This window comes from Chrysoperla carnea, chromosome 3, assembly GCF_905475395.1.
Source record: "Chrysoperla carnea chromosome 3, inChrCarn1.1, whole genome shotgun sequence".
NCBI classification, from domain to species: domain Eukaryota; kingdom Metazoa; phylum Arthropoda; class Insecta; order Neuroptera; family Chrysopidae; genus Chrysoperla; species Chrysoperla carnea.
Window position 1 is genome coordinate 75203861 of NC_058339.1, and position 20722 is coordinate 75224582.

Consider the following 20722-nt stretch of genomic DNA (forward strand, 5'->3'; position numbering starts at 1 on the left):
ATAGCCAGTGGCGGGTTTTTTGATAATTTACTTTTCGGTCTTATTTTCTCCGAAAATAAAGACTTAGGCAATGTATCGAACGATTTCCAAAACACAAATTATGGGGTTCTGGAAATGTTAGAAATATTTACTTATCTACATATTTGTTTCCCGCTACATTTTTTGAACATCTCCAGGAAGTGTCGATTTCAGCAATTTGAAGGAGACTTCAAAAGGAAAAAACTACTTTGTTTTCGAAGTTTTTCAAGTTTTGTCCACCTCATTTGAACTAGAGGATTGAAAATTTATTTGCAGGTAAAGTTAATGACAAAGAAGTACCATTTGGGGTCACCCTCTTAAACTCTTTCCCTCCTTTTTGTTCTAAAATATTGAGTTTTTTGAAATTTTTAAAGCTTTGAGCACTTTTCCAGTCCCTCCAAATTGAAAAAGAGGGTTCAAAATTGGAATGTAAGATAAGTTATTGCCAAGAAAGAGACTTTAGGAAGTGCATTTTATGTCAAAATAACATGTTTTTTGCTGTTTTAAAGGATTTCCGCACATCTTAAGTCCCTCCAAGTTTAGTTAGGAGATTCTAACTTTGTATGTGAATTCAGTAAATGTTAAGGAAATAATTGCAATAAAAAGCTTTAATAAGGGGAAATTAGGATCTAAGTGACGAAATTTTGCCGCTTACGAGTTTTTTTTCAAACAGAAATGTACTAAGCTTTACAAAGAAAATTTTTGTTAATCTCGTTACATTTTTTTATGATTTAAAATAAAATTTATTACAAATTTTACGGTTTATGAAACTAAAATATAAAATTTATAAATTTACATATTTATTTCGAATGATTTGATTCAAAATTACAATATTATTTACAGTCGAAGTCTTATAGAATATAGAATGTTATTTTCTCAATTAAAATGACCGATTTTTTAACAGTAGCCATTTTTTAAACATCCGATATAACATAAATAAAAGAATAAAATTTTGATAAACTCAGTACTGCAAACTACGTTTAGTTTGTATATCTTCTAATACAATTCGTAATTCTTCATCTTCAAATCGCCCCTCCAACGAAGGTATCAATGATTTAGCTTCTTCAGGTGTTTCAGGGCATAAATTTGCCAACGCAGCCAATTCAAATTTATGTAATTTCTTTTGCATTAATAAATTTCGTACGGCAGCAATTGTTTCTTTGTTTTTAAATTTTCGACATCGATTAGTATATGTTAATGTTTTCATAAACACTTCAGAAAATTCTTGTTCTTCTTCGGCGGATTCATTTTGTGCCTTACGATGTTCCAGTAACATGTGCACTTCAGATATTAAAAGAGTTTCGGCATTTTCGAATTCTTTCGGGAATTGTAAATCAGCTGCGTCTTCTTCAACCAAATCTGCCGTATTTTGCATTTTGAAAACGTATCAACACGCTTCACTCTTCTCAAAATTCTAGATATGTCTACCAAGCTTTTATAATCTTCTAGAAATTAAGTTTACAAGTAGGACAAAAAATTACAGAAATAAATAAATTATTGAAAACATACGATTTTTAATTTAGAATCCAGCAACTTTTTCTAAATTTTTTAAATATTTTACCGACTCTTCAAAGTTGAAATTATCTATTTTGTTAAGTTGTAAACAGTTACCAACCTAATAAATCAACTTACTGTCATTTATTTAGAGTATTTGATTTTCTTATTACAAACATGCCACAAACGTTTTGAGTTTTGACTAAACTTAGATAGAGAAACAAGTGAAAACAAACAATTGCCTGAGTTAATTGTTGAAATACCATGCATAGTCAGTTTTGATTTTTTTATCACATAACACATACATACATGTGACACATACATAACTGATAATCAAGTATAGTACGTATTATAAAATTTCCGCCTTATTGGGGCCCTCCCGGGTAAACAATGATGTTTACGAAAAAATGTTTCAAACAAAAGTTGTTTATTTTGTTATAAGAAACATTTTTTACATTTAAACTTATGTTCTATCTATAACGGTTTACAAGCGCTCAGCGCTTCTGTGGTTTGATAGAACTATAGCTACTTAGCCACCGTACGTCATACGTCTTCGGGTTTTTTCGAGTTACCACATATAAATTATACTATATAGAGCTATATATTACACATAATAAACAAAAATTTATTGGTTGAAACTGACAATAACCTGACTAACAAAGCACACTATACAGCACTTAAGGAGTAAACTCCAGTCGTGCGTCGGAGCTGACACACAATTTTGTTTTTATTAAACTGTCAATTAATACCTTACAACCACCAGATTGAATTAAGAAAAAATTGGTAAAGTTAAATTTATCCGGCTGAAATGACAGATCTAGATTTTTGCTCCATGAATAACTTTCTAGCGGTCTAAATTTGATGAGAAAATTAATGTGTGAAGCAATACACTTTTACCAACACAATAAAAAAAGTTAATAGCATTGAAAATATTTGGAAAAAATTAGCCACTGAACCTCATAATAAAAAGAAAATCCATTGCGAGGAAATTTTTTTAATTGAGCACAAAATGTTGTCTTCTATGTTAAAAGAGCACCAGATGAGGCAGTCTGAGAAGAAAGAAGAGCAAGGTACTCTTAAATTATTTAAATTTATAATTACAATTTTCTTGAAAATTTTGTAATAATTTCAGAAAAAAAACGAAAAGAAGCTATTGCAGCCGCTGATGAATTAGCTCATGCTTTAGTTGATCATTTAAATGTTGGGTAAGATCAAACTGATCTATTTTTGTGCTTAAAATAATCTCTTATCAATTACAGGGTGGCTCAATCGTATTTGAATCAAAAGAAATTAGATGCTGAAGCGAAAAGATTACACCAAGGTTCAGCTGAATTTTCAAAAATGACACAACAATGGCTTAATTTAGTAGAACAATATAGCAGTGCCTTAAAAGAGATTGGAGATGTGGAAAATTGGGCAAAAACTATTGCAAGCGATATGCAAACAATCACTCGAGCATTAGAAAATGCTTACAAAACAGCGCAAGAAACTCCACAACTTTGAACCTTTTATTTTATATAATTATTAATTTTAGCTTTTAATTTTATTTTTTGTTATGTCTATTTTGTTTAATAAAAGTATTGAAAATAAATTTTGTAGATTTTTCTTAATAAAAATTTTTAGGGTGCATTCAGGCATATCCAAATCGTTAAAACGTCATGTTCACTTTTATTGTAACCGTGATATCATGGCATTAGTGCGTTTGGGCCATCAGTGTTTTCTACACCTTTTTTTTCCACGCAGATACAAAATTGAGTTTCTCCTTGAATAAAATGCATTATTTTTTCCACAATGAGCATGCATTTTGTTAGCTGTTATTTCAAAATCATTTCCTTCTCGAGTATATTCAATTGACACCAGAATATTGAATTGTTTTCCTAGACCTGACTTATTTTTACAATACGCGTTTTGCTTATTTTTTGTGCCTCTTTGAGCTTCATGACTGTTATTTTTTATCAAATTTACCTCTATTTTCCAATCAAAATGTGTATATGATGGTGTAAATTTCAACACGGATAAAATATATAGTTTCAATTGATATAAAATGTCTGCGCGTTTATCGCTTTCGATACATTTTTAAGAAAAAATTATTATGGCTTATATTTTAATGAAAGCAAACATTAATAATTAAGTTGGTTACAAATGTCATTATTTCACTCTGTCGTGTAAAAGCATTGTTACAAAGAAAACTGTGATGAAGGGACCCAAAAATTATGTAAACTTCGATTTGATGGTATTTACCATAGAGCATGTTCGTAATTTTCGAAGGTACAGAATAATAATGTCGTCCAATTATGAATATAATGAAATATTGAATAATATTATGCAATTTATTAGATAAACTTCAACATTCATAAAAATTTCTGAATTATAATGACTTTTGAAAATAGGCCCCATTTTTAACCACATTTTTCATCAGCGTATGCTTTACGATATGATTCCCATTATAAACGAAAAGTACAGAGACAAACGAGCAATGTATTGTGAATTTACATACAAGAAACAAATTAAATTACAAATTTGAGTTGACAAATTGAGGAAAATCAAGAAAGCAAACCATTTTTTAAGAACAAATTTAGCAGACTCCTTCGTTATGCCCATGGTGGTAAACCTGTCTTAAATATTGTGTTTCAAGAAATTACATATCCAAGTGGCTTTTTGGCAAATGACGCCATTTCAATAACCTTTTATTTTAGGCGGGGAGTTATTAATTTTCTAAGTGAAAAACTATTTTGAAAACATTCATTTTGAGAACATAAAACGTTGTAATATTCATAGAAACAATACGGGTGAGTTACAATCATCATAATATTTTTCATACATTTTCCCCGTGAAAACTGACGTGTAGTTTTTTTTTTTAGTGTAATATGTTATGAATTTTTATCACGGAATTAAACAAACGTGCCTGGCTTACGTTCGTGAATTACTTTTTAATTTGTGTCTCGGTAAAGCGGTTTATTTTTCAAGTTACCTCAATATTGACAATCGGACAAAGCCGGGTATGTATGAAATTTTTTATATTTCGAATAGTAAAATTTCATTTCTTTAACTTAATTACGCTTAAACCTTTCGAAATTTTATTGAATTAGGTTATAAATGAAATTTTACAATGCTACGATTAGAATTTTATCTTGAAATTTCTTAGAGATAGTCTAAAGCGATCTAGTAGAAACTCTAGAAATATTTTTGTCTAAGGATTTACATCCAGTCTGACTTGCCTTGAATCAAGTCAGGCCCTTGATATTAATTCCGTAAATTATAGTCTTGGAGGAAAAGTAAGTAAATTTTTTCCTTATTTAAATAAAGAATTAATTTGGCGGGATTTTTAAATACAGATTCTAAAATTAAGAAATGTTTGAACTGGAAATGATAAAAATTGAAAAGTAATTTTGGTTATTTTGATATTTATAAAATAATGAAAAAGTTAAAATTTTTGATATCAAGAGTTTTCGAGATACATAACTTTAAGATTACACACTAAAGTTCGTAATAGATCGGGTAATATTAACAGAAATGAAGAAATGGCATAATGAAATATCTTAAAACTACTCAGACCATTTCGGGTATTACAACCATGGGGGTACCAAGGGGGATAGCAGATCAGGGTAGCTTCACTCTTCTGGATCTGGATTTACCAAATATGTGTTTATGCCAAAAAACTGTTTAATTTATGAAATTTTTATTCGGAAAATTCGCGTTGCTTATATCTCTTATATGTATGGCGAAAACGGGTCCAAAATATTATATCGTATGGTTTTCAAATCAAATTTTTGACCAGAAATACAAAACAATCCTTATTTTTATCAATAACGAATTTTCGGCAAAACCCGTACTTTTTTTTCAAACGCTTATATATCGAAAATGGTGAGGTTTGGTGAAATTGTCAATAGTCAAAAAAAGTTTTGAATCGTAAAAAGTATAATATCTAATGGCTTTCAAATCTATTTTCGGCTGGATCCACAAAATAATTTTATTTTTGTTGAATGGTTAAAAAAAATGATGAAAATAAAGATTGTTTTGTGGTTCCGGTCATAAATTTAAATTCCAAGCCATTAGATATTATATTTTGGACGATTCTAAACATTTTTTGAATTTTGTCAATCTTTACTAAACTTCACCGTTTTCAAATGCTTATATCTCGAAAACGTTAAAGTAAAGTAAAAAATGTCAAGGAAAAAAAATGCTTAGAATCGTCCAAAATTATAAATTCCAATAGTTTTTAAAAAAATGTTAAATTAAGAAAATTTGGTGTCCGGAAGTAGGGTACTTATATCCCACTTTGGGTGTCCAACATAGGCGTAAATCGAAGAAACACAAGGCCGCATGAATATAATTTTTTTGAGCACAAGACCAACTTTTTCCACCGCCTTCCATGAAAATCTATGGACGCAAAGTCGATTCCTGGATCAAATGCCTTATTTCCTCGAGTAATGATTCGGTGGTATAATTTGGTTAATTTCACTATCTCTTGACTTTCTGGTTTATCTCCAGATTTCCCAGAACTTTGGTGTGGCAATCTTTTGTATTTTTAACGCCTAAAATATGAAAAACTTTTAGACTGCCAAAATAACGGTTTGAATGTATTTTGCTTGTCCCAAAATTAAGAACAGATAACAAATTTCTAAGATAATCAAATAAATATGAAAAGAAGAGTTATCCTAGTAATTCGTGATGAATATAAAATTTATTTATAGTCTCAGCATCCTGCATCCAGTAGTAAAGAGGAATGGGAGATGTGGAGGGAAGCCGGTTGAAATCAGAATGTACATCATCGTCAAATCAAACAATTGCCACATGTGAAATGGTAAACTATCCACAATGGCCACCTACAATCGAAGATGCAGTCGAAGATCCCAAACTCGAAGATCCAACGACAGTCTCCGACGACGATCTTTTAAATTCGACAATACGTAAACGAAAGAAAAGTGAATGTGACGATTTTCTGGGGTTCAAAAAACATTGTATCGACGAAGCAACCGATATGTATCGCAAATGCTTAAAATATTCGAATACTTTTGATATCAAATTAGAAAATGGTTTCGAGGAAACATTACCCGCAGCTCAGTCATCGAGAACGAAATCAGAATATGCACAATATTTAGGTTTACAACCAACGGTGAAATTTAAGTGTATTAAATGTTCCACATCCAATTTTCCAACACTAACGGCGTTAAATAAACATCTAGAAAAATGTGAAAATCAATCGACATCATCTAAACTAAACACCGCGGAAGATGATGGCCATCAAACTTCGACTCCAAATGATGCAGACGATTCGAGTGTAACAAAACCACCATCAGGAGCTTCTTCGTCGAATTCAACAAACTTTAAAATCACACGACGCGTATATTTATGTTCGGCATGTGGAGTTTATTTCGAAATTTGGAAATTATTTCTACACATGCGTACTGCTCATCGACGATATATCTGTTTAATATGTTTAGGTTTATTTTCTATTGCCGAAAAACTTTCCAATCATCTAATCGTAAAACATAACATCTTAGCGAAAAACTACGATAATTTAACAAATTTCTTTCACGATTTTACGGGTCAAAATTTTATTATGTGTTGTCAGTGTGAGAAAATGTTTACAGAAAAGGATAATTTTGTTGAACATATTTGTGAAGTTAATGGAAATAGTCAGCCGGCTACGGCTACATCATCTACAAATGTTATGAAGAAAATTACCCCTCCAAAACTATCAGAAACTCCAAAAATTAATTCTTCACCAGTAAATAAAATAAATTTGAAATTAAAAAATAAAATTTTACCTAGTGAACATGTAACAGCGGATACGCAAGAAGAGGATGCTACCACATCTGATAATGGTATCCAAGAAAAAACTCCTGATATCGAACCTGAAAATCCAATCATTGAAAACACATCAAAAATTGATGAATCAAAAATTATTACATCACCGTCTTCACCACAACCCGAAACAAAAGAACCAGAAGAAATGAAAAATTTGGTAAATTCCCCTGTAAATAAAATGGAAATAGAAGAAAATGAAAATTATATGGGAAATAGTGAAATAAAAAATGATGTGACAAAAACTGATAATAAAAATGAGGTTATGTTAACTGAATCCACACCTGATGAAGAATTACGACGTGTTCCAAAAGTGACGTTAAAAATACCAAAAAGTGATGAAAATTATGTGGACAAATGTGTGGAAAGTGATACAGATAGTGATGATAGTTTTAAATTAACAATGGAAATTGAATCGAATAAAAAATGTGAAAGTTTTCCAATTGCGGACACGGATATACCAATTGTTGAACTCGGTTTACGACCATCATTAGATAAAATTACGATACAAAGTTTATTAAAAGATTTTATACGGGCAACATGTTACACGTGTATTTATTGTAATTACGCTCGGAAAATCGCTGTTAACGGAAAACAATTAGGTTTACATATGATTGCTGAGCATCGTTTTTCCGCGACAGCGGATAGTATAACCGCTGAAGAACTTTTACCGGAAACATTTGTTAAACATATTCAGGATAATTTCGAGGATTTAAGTAAATTATATTTTAACCTAGAAAGTTATGATAATTCTGATTCGCAAGGTATGATCCCGTATGATCGGACTTATGAATGCTTTCAATGCCGATTCGTAACAACGGTTCACAAAGAACTGTATCTACATAATCGAAAAATGCACCAGAAAACGTTACTTTTGTGTATAATGTGTAAGTCTACTTTTTATAGCTACAGTGAATTATTGTGTCATCTCTGTCCGGGAGTTTATCTAGGGGATGTTAGTGTGTTATTTCGGTGTTGTTTATGCCCAATTGACAGTTTACCATCAGCGTTTCGATTAATGGTTCATCTTCGAAAACGCCATCATGCATGTGATGTTTGTCTCGAGACATGTAACTCCCAATCAAAACTTTCGAATCACGTTTGGAAGCATAAACTTCATCATCTTTGTTATCGATGTGGCATTGCTTATCGCAATAAACCAGATATCACGAAACACTTATTCTGGAAACATGGAACCGAAAGTGTGCTTTGTAAGAAATGCTTACAAAAAAAATGGCCCCATGTGTATCATTTTTGTATACCGCCAACGAGTTTTCTATGTGATGAATGCAATAAAGTTTTCTCAACGGCTGTTGCGTTAAAAGTTCACAAACGACTGCATAGTAACGTAAAACCATACACGTGTACGGAACCTAATTGTACGGAGGCGTTTATTTCGAAAAAATTGTTAGGGAAACATTTATTAGCACATCAAGAGCCTAATATACCGGCTACGACGCCCTTAGAGAGTGATGATATTGATGTACAGGATGAGGAAGAACCAGTTACAAATGTTTCAGTTGTACAAGAAACTTCTGAAAATGTGGAGGTAGCTAAAGATGAAAAACCTGCTGAAGAAGAGGCTCCTAAAGTTATTAAAGATGTTCTTGATTTACCTGCGTTAAATTTATCAGAAAGTTCTGATTCAGATTCTGAAGATGATGCTCCAAGTCAACCACCTCCTAGAGAAACAAAGCAAGAAGAAATTCTTCTATCAGAAGAATCGGATAATGTTGTACCACCACCAGTTGTTATAGAAAATATTTGGGATAATTTTAAAAATTATCAAGCTTCGGTAGAGAAACGTAATTTATCACCAGTTACTGCTGAAACAGATGTACAAAAAGAAAGCGACGCAACAAACTTAGCATTTTTATTAGAGGTAATTATGAGCGATCATGATTATTGTGCACCAGAAGGTCAACAGCCAGCTGAAGAACATGAAATAAAGACTGAGAAAGACGAATGCTGTGATTCGAAGAATGAAAAGGAGACCACGACCAAAGCGGCTAGTGACAGTAGCAGTGATAGTGATTCTAGTTCTTGTAGTTGTGGTTCAAATTGTAGTTGTAGTAGTTCTAGTTCTAACGATAGTTCATCAAGTTCGTCGTCCAGTTCGGATTCAGATAGTTCAAGCTCTGACGATGGTCAACGAAGTACTAGAAAACAAAAGCGTAAAGAACGTAGTAAACCTAAAAGTAAACAGAAAATTAGTGAAACATCGTCAAATATTGACGTTGTACACGTAGAAGATGTACACGGTGTCCAACAACAATCACCACCCCCTAGTATCCCTGTAGCACCCCCAGTAATACCCGATATTCCAATATACGAATCAGATTTATTCACTGATGAAAGCGAAACAGATGAAGACTTCTATGATGAGTGTCCTCAACTTTTAGCGAAAAAATTAATTGAAGAAAAAAAGAATCAGTTATTACTGGATGTTGGAGGACCTCCATTATCTGCAATAAACGGTACAAGTTTCCTAGAAACTTCTCGATCATCAACACCTAATTTACCCGTCGAAGAACATCAAAACTTGATGATTAAGTTAAAGAAACCAAAAAATAAATCAAAGAAACGTAAACGTAGTCAAAAGAAACTAACACTATCGACGTCATCTCCAATTCGACCTAGTGCAGAAGCGGTGCTACCTCCGTTAAAATTAAACATTCCTTCATCATTTTATAAATCATCACCAAATTCTCAAAACATGATGTCATCTTCAACACCTAACACAACAATTCCAACGATACCATCTTCAGGGCCACCTGTTGCATTACCTCCAAGCGTACCTACAACACCCGTTACATTGTCCTTATCAACTTCGTTGTATAATAGTAACACGGGTAGTGGATCGGAAACGGACAGTACGTTACGGCTATCGAAACGACGGCGAGTACCCAATAAGTTTTATGGGTATTCAAGTGACGAAGACCAACCGTCTTCGGCTCATCAACAACAACAACGATTATTAAATAAATTAGCAATATCGACAGAACCACCACAGTTACAATGGAATAAAGAGGATTTACCATCTCCGCGAAGCAGCAATGTTCCAGAAACACCCCCATATGTACCTGCACCTATTATATGGAATACTAAAATTGCAACCACACCCCCGGTACCACCGATAGTTCTAAATACTCCACCAGCTCCAACGCAACAAGTTGTACCACCTAGTTCTAGTTCAAGTGAAAGTGATGCTCCAGATAGTGATGACGATGAACAACGTTTACACATTAGTCATTCACCACCTCCAGCATTACCTAGTGTAACTGTACCATCAACTCCAATCCAACCTAGTGCACCACAAATAACGCATCCACCTCCGACGATGCTATCACTAAATACAGCTCCACGTCCTACCGAAAACTTATATTGCTATTGCCAATGTCCTTACGACGAAGTTTCAGAGATGATTGCATGTGACGGAAAGAAATGTGCAATTGAATGGTTTCATTTTGAGTGTGTGGGTATCATGGTACCACCGAAAGGTAAATGGTTTTGTCCCGATTGTCGGAAACAAACCACGTCTTCGTCATCATCATCACAATCACAATCTACGACTCAACTGCCTCAACAGTTGCCGCCACAACCTCAAAGACCTGAATATTTTATGTCACAGTAGAAAGAATGGACTGTTAAAACAAGGATACGATCTTTTGATAATTCGTGTCTGGTATATCGGGTGTGTTAGGTGAAAAGTTACACGGCATTGGGTTTTGAGAAATTTTAAATTCCATTAAGAAAATTCATGTTGATATATTTTTAAGAAATTCAGAGAGGTATAATCAGGGTCCAAAAAATGTGTTAAGTAATTAGCAAATAACGTGCAACTCAACTCCTAGTTACATTACGTAAAGACAGTTGAATAGCTCTTGGTTGGAGTGGAATATCTCAAAAATTAATTGGAAATTTGAACGACACACTGAGTAAAAATTGAGCCAATTTTAGGGTAAATTTCTGGAATTTTTCTAAGGTTTTTTTTTTTGTAACTAACACTCATTTGACATGTCTGCAAATTGCACTTAGTTAATTACTTAGAATAAACTTCGTGGCCTTGATAATTTTCTATTCATAATTCTTACCGTACTTTTCTTTTAGAATAATGTTTAAATGACTAAAACAGAATTAATTGTTTGTAAGAATTGCCTCAAACAAAAATTAAGTGTATCGTTTTACGTGGCACATCCGGTATATAATTAAAAAGTGATTTTTTAAATAGTGAAAAAATGTGCGCTTGAAATTAAAAAAAAACAACTGAAGACTTAAGTAAAATAAAATTAATATTTCTTTTTTTTTATTATAGAAAAAAATAACAAATTTTGCTGTAAATATTTAATTTTTGTGTTTTTATAATTTATTATTTCACTCTGTGGTTCTTAGCTTTATAAAAATTTAATATAAAACAAAAAAATAGTGAAGTTTTTTTTTTAAAGCTCGACACAATCGATACAAAAAAAAGTATTTAAAAAACAAAAAAGAGTAATCAATAAAAGTTGTTAAAGCATCGTGATTTTTTCTTAATTCAAAATCATACCCGATTTGTTCATCTTTGATTAAATTAACTTGAAGTTAAATTCATAAGCCTAGCGTTTAGCTGTAGTATTTGATAGTCATTTCATAACGATTGGAAATTTAAAAGCCTCTTGTCAAGGTCGTGTCAACACGAAAATTTGCATGGCCAGATATATCTTCTGTGAATACTGATGCCAACCGAAATTGGAACAAGTTTAGATCTAGACAAACATTTCTAAAGATGAAGAAATCGGGTTCTAATTATTACATTATTTAATTTATGAAATGACCATAAAGATAATACCATAGAGCTATATAGACATAGGAAACGCAATAAATGAATTCTCGACAGCAGTAAAAGAGGTAGAAAGAGACAAATTGTAGGCATATAAGAGATGCGAAGACCGCTTTACGCGTCTACTATTTACTGCGATCAACCGTTTGGCGGCGAATTTGCAACTCTATGATATTATCTCTATGGAAAAGCCACAAAATTATTACTACATTTTCAAATGGCAGTATTTTCGTTTAAAAATTGGAATCCAATAATTTAAATTTTTCGATTAAAAAAATCATAACAACCCGTCGAATTTTAAAAAGACGTATCGAATCGAATTTTACGTTGAATCTGTAGATATTTCTGAATTTATTGAGCTATTAAAAGTCCTAATAATTGATTTTAAATCACTGATTCTTTTTAGAATTTGACGATTTCATTTGGGTTTTCAGATTTTTAAATAAATAATATTGATTTCGAATTTGAGATTTTGCTAAATTGCTTGACTATTAAAATATCTACAAATAGTCTTAAGAGAGATTTTCTAGATCATTTCAAAGTTTATTAAATTATTTTAATACTTGGCTACAAATCTTTTATATTATTTGATTCCAATTTTTAAGCCTGAAACGTAAATAATAACCCAATTTTAAAACAAAAGGATTCTTTTGAAATAAATAAACGACTAAATAGACTGTCGGCTCATGACAGAAAAACATAATCAATTTTTTACAATCTGCCAATGATAGAAGAGTTCATATAGTGTGATCATTTCAAAAGTATCCACCCTTAATAATTCTTTACTTGATGTGATTATTGTTTTGAGTAAAAACACGTCGATTTACGCATTGACGGGAAAGTTCAAAAATGGTAAGGAATGAAACCTAAAATTTTCTAGATACAATTTTTTAACTTTCCCGTCGTTATCTAAATCGACGTGTTTTCACTCAAAACAATAATCACATCAGGGTAAGAGTTATTAAAAGCGGATATCTTCCATATTTGTAGTCTATCTTGAGAATAAATCGATCGATTTCATTTTTTTTATCATGGTGAATAGAGAATTTTATGCCCTTTCAAATGATGTAAAACAAGTTAGGGATTGCCATTTATATTTAAAGTTGGGGTGAGATATCTATATCGATATGTTTTCACTTAAAACAATAATCACATCATGTCAAGAGTTATTAAGGGTGAATATTTTTGAAATGATCACCCTGACAGTCTAAAATTGCTTTTTTGACGGGAATTTTGGAAGAATCTTTTGATAACAAATCAACATATCATCAAATTGATTTTTGGCAATTAATTTTAAGTTATTGATTTTCGTTGAGTGTTGATCAGAAATTTTAGAAACAACTTTATATTCTGGAAGCTAACGTTATGTTCCGTACGACATAATATTCCAGCACTATTTGGAAGGGATCGGGAGAGAATGTTCAGTTAAGTTGAACCATTTAATTATATGTTCTAAGATAATGTTTACACCCTTCTCCTCATTTCATATTTAAATCATTACAGGCCAGCTCAGTATTTTGGAGTCACGAATAGAACGCAACCGTTTTGGCTCAACTGATCCAAGCAGTGCTGCAAATAATTATGACATGAAATTCATAACAGACTTCCAGAAATTATTTTATTTTCATTATCATTAAATGAAAATTTTTTTAACCTTGATTTTCCGGACACTTGTATTATAAAAGCATAATCATTTTTTATAACGTTTTTGCGCTGTGTCATTTGTGTGTATAAAAAAAATTTATAAGAATTACTCTCTTAGTGTAAATATTTATTAAATATTATGTTCTGTTTTAAGTTTTTGGAAGATTTTAGGGGCTTGGATTGTATTCCAGCCATGGGGAAAAAAGTTGTTAAGGATTTTTGTTAAAAGACGAAAAAAAAAATTGTTTTTAACAATCTCGGAATTGCATTTTTGTCATATTTTAACTTGTCAATAAATCTTTTTATTTTAAGTTTGGGTCGATAATATTGAAATTGAGCTCATTGAGAGTTTAAAATTTTCAAGGTATGGGATTTTTAAGCGTAATTAATCCAACTTTTAATAAACGGACTCTTTGGATCTCAAAGTTTAAATAAAAAAAATTGGTTGACCCACCCATCTAATACCAAGGACGTATCCGTTAAAATATGACCAAAACACATCGAATCTTATTTTTCTTTATTTTGTAAGTACTTCCAATATAATAATGTATAAAATTGATTAAAATTTGTATATTTGAAGTAAGCAATTGTGTAAATGTAGAAATTAAATTTAATAAAAATTAAGAAAAAAAAATCTTCGCCAAATTTATAAAAAAAAAAACAAAAAAAACTTCTCATAAATTGTTAACGCTACAATATAAATTCAAAAAAAAAAAAATATTTAAACTTGTGTAGAAAAAAAATTAACAAATTATTAATGTATGTTTTGTCAGTTGAAAATTTTTGTTTGGAAAATGGTTGCATTCACAAAATATTAAGCAATTTAAAACTAATCACGGGAGCAATTAAATTTTAACGCTAAGATGTCAGCGCTGCGAGTAAAAAAATGTAAATCATACTTAACTCAGCTGATTTTTTCATTAAATCAAAATGCAAAAGAAATCTAATTATTATATATTTTAAGGACGTGAACTCCTATGCCGAGCTAACGAATATAAGCGCCCGTGGCTGAATTTACTATGTGTGCTCGGTCTATTCATCGGTCGTTGCGTACTTTGTACTGCGCATCAGGTCTTTCTTTCGAACGAGAGTGAAATCGATGTTTACACAATTGAAAAGACAGCCTGATGCGCTGTACAAAGTATCAACGACCGAGGACTAGACCTCGCCCAGACGCCTTTTTTCCTGCTATCCTCTCCACTCGAGTTTCACGTCCTTATTATATGGGTTCGTGGCGGTACTCTTTTATATGGGTATGGTATGTACGTATAGTTTACAAGATGATAAACAAACATTTCCGTTAAAAATTATTTATCTATGGGCGTTGCAATCTCTTTTCTATCGTTAGATAGAGTCTTTCTTAGTATTAAAATCCAATTTTTACCGAATATTATGAATGTAACAAATATTTCAGTTTATTTTCATAGTTTCGATTGAATTACGTAATTAAATTATTTTAATCTGCTTAATATTTCATGAACACAAACGTAATTATTTTTGAAAAAAATATGGCGGTGGTAGAAACGTTCCTTATAACTAATAAATAAAATGTTTATGGTTAAGTAATTTCAGTTGAAAGTCATTCTTTTTTTTTTGTAAATTTCATTTCTATAATCGCATTTTTCTAAAAGTTAATCCACAATTAATTTGAAAAAGATGTGGTTTTCATAGAGATATGAATACATAGAGCACGCCAGGGACCAAAACTTGCGTAGCGTAGCGAGACAGAATATACTGACTATCGTGTATAATAAGTAAATATGTTTCTTCTTGCGGACAAAAAAAAAGCGATACTTCCTTATATATCCGATATATTTGATGGTTGAAAAATACACATTTTTTAATTTGCTTAATTACCACCAAATATATCTGATGTATATAAGTGTCGCATTTTTATTGACCGCAAGTACATAGTTATAAGGACATAGGGGAACTCACTGACAGTCTTCTCTATCGCTCCACGTATCGCATACACTTACAGGCTAGGAGACCCCTGGCGTTTTCTATCTGTATCTCTATAGTGGTTTATTATTGGTTAGCAAAAATATTTATTTAAGTAAGATGATTGGTAAAAATTTTCGTCAATTTTTATAATTATTTGACAAATTTTTCATTATATTAATGAAAATAAATCAACCAAAAATAAATTGAATACTCTTGTAAGGCTAAAATTATGACGTCACTGTGCTAAATTATTAATTGATAGCAACTGCCAATTCTCATCCAAGTTTCTGTAGTTTTAGGAAACTAGATGTTTTTTTTTTTTTTTTTTTTTTTTTTGCAATGTATGCCATTATATTCAATCAATTTAAGTTCAACCTATTTTAGGGAAAATGTGCACCTTTGAATCATTCTCCAAGTAAATACTTCATATAGAAATAAATTTCGATTTTTGCCCCAATTTTCTAGATCAGTTTTTGTATTTTATAAATACGTATTTCGACTACCAAGTAGTCATCATCAGTAAGAATTAGCTAGTCGTGATTACTCTTATTATGAATGTTACTCTTTGCTAATTTGGTGGCGGAATGCACCAAATCTGCAGTCCGCCACCAAATTAGCAAAGAGTAACATTCATAATAAGAGTAATCACGACTAGCTAATTCTTACTGATGATGACTACTTGGTAGTCGAAATACGTATTTATAAAACACAAAAAACTGATCTAGGAAATTGGGGCAAAAATCGAAATTTATTTCGAAATATCCTAGAGTTCTCATATATTATCTTCGATAATATTTATACTTCATATAGAGTAAATTCAAATAATCAATGAGTTTTTGATTTTGAATACAATGGTGTGTCTTTTGGTGGATCTTAAATGAATATTGAATTTGATTTCTTGAATATTTAACTAGAGATTTTAAACAACCACAACCTCAGAAAGTTGAAAGGAAAGGAAATTATTAGTGTACAAAAGTCGTCATAGCTCTGAAAGTTTATAATGCAAATAGTCATCTCAATATTTTTTAGCACGGGCCGTTAATTCTAGATCCCATGATGGAATATATACACAATCCAAATCTCATATTCGTTATTGACAAGCCATTATGGTTGATAGAGGTACAACCTATAAATCCAATCATCTTCTAAATAGAATTAACCCTATGCAGGGTGAGGCTAAGAAGTGTGTGATTTAAAAAACGCTACAAAAAAATACATCAATTTTTCCAAATTATTTTTTTACCACCCTCAAATGCATTAAAAAGCATTTAAGACTGTTGTCTTGCTGAAATATCATCAAAAAGTTTTGGATTTTGATATTGCGACCGAAGTATAATTCTGAAGGTTTTTTTCCGTTCACAAGAGGTGTCGCTCTATAACAGAACAATATTTCTCGTACTTTTTTCTGGATGATACCGCGTTCATTGATCATCGCATTTAACCGATGATTTAAAGTTTGCACATACTTCGTAGCAGGGTGTCCCGGTGTAATTAATTTTTGAAATATACCGTCTTCAGCGCAATACGATCGAAATATTTCGCTTACGAAAATAGTCGCGAGAATGTTGAGATACTCATGTGTAGCGAATATATATCATCCAAAAATTCGATTGTCGATGTCAGTGCGTTTCGAATTCCTTGGACTTTGCGTCGATTACAATTAAAAAATGTCCCAATTCGTACTTGGATCTTCCCAGAAGATACCTTTTCAGTAAACATAACGTCGGCCTAACTATTTCATCTTGGTAATGGCAATATGCGTTTTTTGTAATTCTCGAAGAATTAATTTTTAACGATCTGACCTTTAATTATCTCGTCGAGTTAGAGACGGTAAAAAATCATCTTTTTTATAAATTTTAAGATGGTTAAAAGTTAATTTGAAATAATTGAAATGTTTTTGTTTTATAGCTTATTCAAAATATTCTACCCTGCCCACCCTGTATTTTCGTTGAAAATGTTTTAGATCTAGGACTAGGCATAGTATTCGACAGTTCTTTGAGAACGGCTGGAAATTTAACAGGCTGTTGACAACGTCGTATCTAACAATTTTTCCTTCTATGGAAATGTTTACAGCTAAGAACTTTTCCGTTAGAGGGCATGAAAACTTTTTAATTACGAGTCAAGCTTAAAATTAGAGGATGATATTCAAATAAAACAAAAAAGGAAAATGCAAAAATAATTTTGTTCGACACTTTAAAATAATGAAAAATATGTTGTACGATATCTTAATGCAGTTTCAAGAACTGGAGCAACGGGTGCTATTATTTTTTTGAGAAATATTAGAAATCCAAAACAAAATTTTCAACATATCTTTACTTTTCTTGAGCATTTTCTTTAGATTGATGTCTGCCTGTGAGTTCATTCTTGGGCATTTTTTCGTTCATGATTTCTCGTAAATGGAAGGTGATAAAAATCTCGTATTTGAGCCAATCGTTTCGTAATAACATCTAGATGTGCTGAAAATATTGAAAATTGGTGTATTGGAAGAAAGGGGAAAAATAAATTTTTCTGTAAATATTAAGTAGCTGAATATTTTGATCATTTATAAAGTTGTAGAAAATAAATTAAACAATAATTAATTTATGGTCTGTCTATTTTTTCTATAAAAGTAATATTTACAAATATTGAAATTTATAATTTTATATTTATTTAAAAAAATATTTTTTAATTTAAAAATAATTAATATTTATCAACTTCCAAGTGTTTTATTAAAAATTTGGTAGAGCCCCTGAAGAGTCCTCGACTATAAGAATTTTCATACAGGAAAAATTAGTCGACACGAATTCTACAATTGCCTTTCAAAATTTCTAATCGTTTCGAAATGACTGTCATATACTACGGTTTGACGTTAGTTCTTTTTGAAGTATTTATAATTTTAAAAATAAGAAACAGTGATAAATAATTGACAATGTTATTAATTAATAAAAGTCTTATCAATTAATGTTTTTTTTTTAATTAAGTGTCAATAAATAAAAAACAAAGATTCTCAAACAATTCATTAAGATATAAAACTGAATTTTTCAATTTTATTATTATTAAAATAGTAATTATGTGACATGTTTCGATTATAAAGCATTATTTTATTTTAAAATGAATAACCGCTCATAAAATGATTTGAGTATATGTCTCAGCAATCGGTGTGTCACGTGTGTATGTTTTGAAGTATTTTTGAGTATATGTCGAGAATAATGCTTTATTTTTGAGCATTTAATTTACAAAACTATTATATTTTTAAAATAATGTATTTATCAAAACATAATTCATTGTAATTAAAATAATTTGTTTATTACGAATTCTCCCCATTTTCAGTTAATAAAAAAATTTTTTTCTGAAAACAACTATAAATATTCTGAATTTTATTTTATTTCCTTCAACTTTTAATCTAAAACAAGTCAAAACAAACAACTTAATTGTTGAAATACTCTGTATAAATAGTGTTGAATGAAAGTGCTTACATTATTTTTAATAAATTAGAAGAGTGTAAAAAACCAATACAATTCAGCTTTTCAGTCGTTTTTTATTTTATTTTCGAAAATTTCGAAAGTATTTTGAACTATGTTGTTTATTTACGAACTCAACTTCACTTTTTTTGTCATGAGTACGCTATAAATATTTCAGCTTGATATTTTTTTTCGTTTTTGAGTATTCGTGTTCCCAGACAGACGGAGAGACAATCGTAAATGGACTGGACTATGTAGGTGATTATATGCACACATATACCAACCAAAATTTTGTTCGTAACATCAATATTTTTAAGCTATACAAACTTGGGACTAAACTTGGTATACCTTAATATATATTTCATATATACAGGGTATAAAAGTACATCAAGAGCACGAGGTGAATCTCAAAAAACTTAACTTACTAATTGGTGCCGATGAACCCGTTCAAAAGAGAAAATTGTACAAAATAGCTTCTCACGCCTCCAAGGCAGAAAAAATGTAGAGTCTTTTGGTGTCGATGGACGACTTACACCTTGTTTTATACGTTTGTATAACATTTTTCAAATATCTTAATACTAAGAGCCTTGCCTTAAACTACCCTCCCCTCCATAAAACGGTTAATTTTAGTGAATTTTAAAATTGTACAAAATAGCCTCATACACCTACAAAAAACCAAAAATGAAAATGTTTTTGGTGTCGATGGACGATTTACACTTTGTTATACGTATGGGGTTGATTATTCAAATATCTTAATATTCATATTCTAAATTTCTGATATCCTAATTTTATAACATCAATCTGCCTAATAAACAATCCTGCATGTCCAATTATAGCACATTTGAATAAAAAAGAGCTTCTAATGATGTCCAAAATTGCATAAATGATGTTCTGGAAACCCCTAGAATCACAAAGCCATGAAACGGATTCATTACACACCTCCATCCGTCCCTGTTGACCTTCGATACAGTACAATCTGTATCATAAAAAACGCACATTATAGTATATATACTCTGTGTAAGGGCTTGCGGTTTTTTTTTGACACAAGGATCAGTTTAAAAATTTGAAAATTATAAAAAAAAAAAAAAAAAGAGACATTAAAATTTTAAAATTTAATTTTTATTTATATTAAATTTTCATGATAACAAAAATAGAGATATTATTACAAATATTGAATGAAATTCTTGTACAAAAACGAGAAAAAAATACATACAATACAAAAAATTTTATAAATTTGTATTTTTTAAAATTTAATTTGTAAATAAATATTTCATTTTATTTTATATTCTTATTTTTCTTTCGAAAAAATAAATAAATAAATGAAATATATTAATAATAATATTTATAAAACTATTCTATATTATTAATATTTTATAATAAATTGGTAAGAAATTTTTGTGCAATTGAAAAATTTAAAAAACAATTATTTTTTTAAATATTTGCAAAAATATTTATTATGGAGATTTTTTTCTGATTTTATTGTAAAACAAAGGCACAGTAATTTTGGCAAATTTTAATTAAATTTTTAAGAAACTTAAATTTCCCGGCATATTTT

At 30.6% G+C, this 20722-nt stretch overlaps 3 protein-coding genes across 5 annotated transcripts; 2 read left to right on the forward strand and 1 right to left on the reverse strand.

Moving 5' to 3' along the window:
• Positions 1-854: 854 nt before the first annotated feature.
• On the reverse strand, positions 855-1637 carry LOC123296771 (DNA-directed RNA polymerase II subunit Rpb4). Of its 2 annotated transcripts, none has more exons than XM_044878424.1 (2): positions 1528-1637; positions 855-1463 (listed from the first exon to the last, which is right to left on the reverse strand). In XM_044878424.1, exon 2 carries the CDS (start codon positions 1391-1393, stop codon positions 980-982), a length of 414 nt encoding a protein of 137 aa, XP_044734359.1. In that variant the 5' UTR covers positions 1394-1463; positions 1528-1637; the 3' UTR covers positions 855-979. The 2 variants fall into 2 exon arrangements, with proteins under 2 accessions (XP_044734359.1, XP_044734360.1); XM_044878425.1 differs by having other exon boundaries at positions 855-1460; positions 1528-1627.
• An 808-nt stretch (positions 1638-2445) lies between these two features.
• LOC123296772 (biogenesis of lysosome-related organelles complex 1 subunit 1) lies at positions 2446-3066 on the forward strand. Its single transcript, XM_044878426.1, has 3 exons — positions 2446-2582; positions 2645-2717; positions 2772-3066. The coding sequence occupies exons 1-3, from the start codon at positions 2522-2524 to the stop codon at positions 3013-3015; spliced, it is 378 nt and encodes a 125-aa protein (XP_044734361.1). The 5' UTR covers positions 2446-2521; the 3' UTR covers positions 3016-3066.
• Positions 3067-3980: 914 nt separating this feature from the next.
• Positions 3981-11410, forward strand: LOC123296755. Of its 2 annotated transcripts, XM_044878397.1 has the most exons (3): positions 3981-4301; positions 4374-4511; positions 6207-11410. In XM_044878397.1, exon 3 carries the CDS (start codon positions 6239-6241, stop codon positions 10952-10954), a length of 4716 nt encoding a protein of 1571 aa, XP_044734332.1. In that variant the 5' UTR covers positions 3981-4301; positions 4374-4511; positions 6207-6238; the 3' UTR covers positions 10955-11410. The 2 variants fall into 2 exon arrangements, with proteins under 2 accessions (XP_044734332.1, XP_044734333.1); XM_044878398.1 differs by lacking the exon at positions 4374-4511.
• Positions 11411-20722: the final 9312 nt, after the last annotated feature.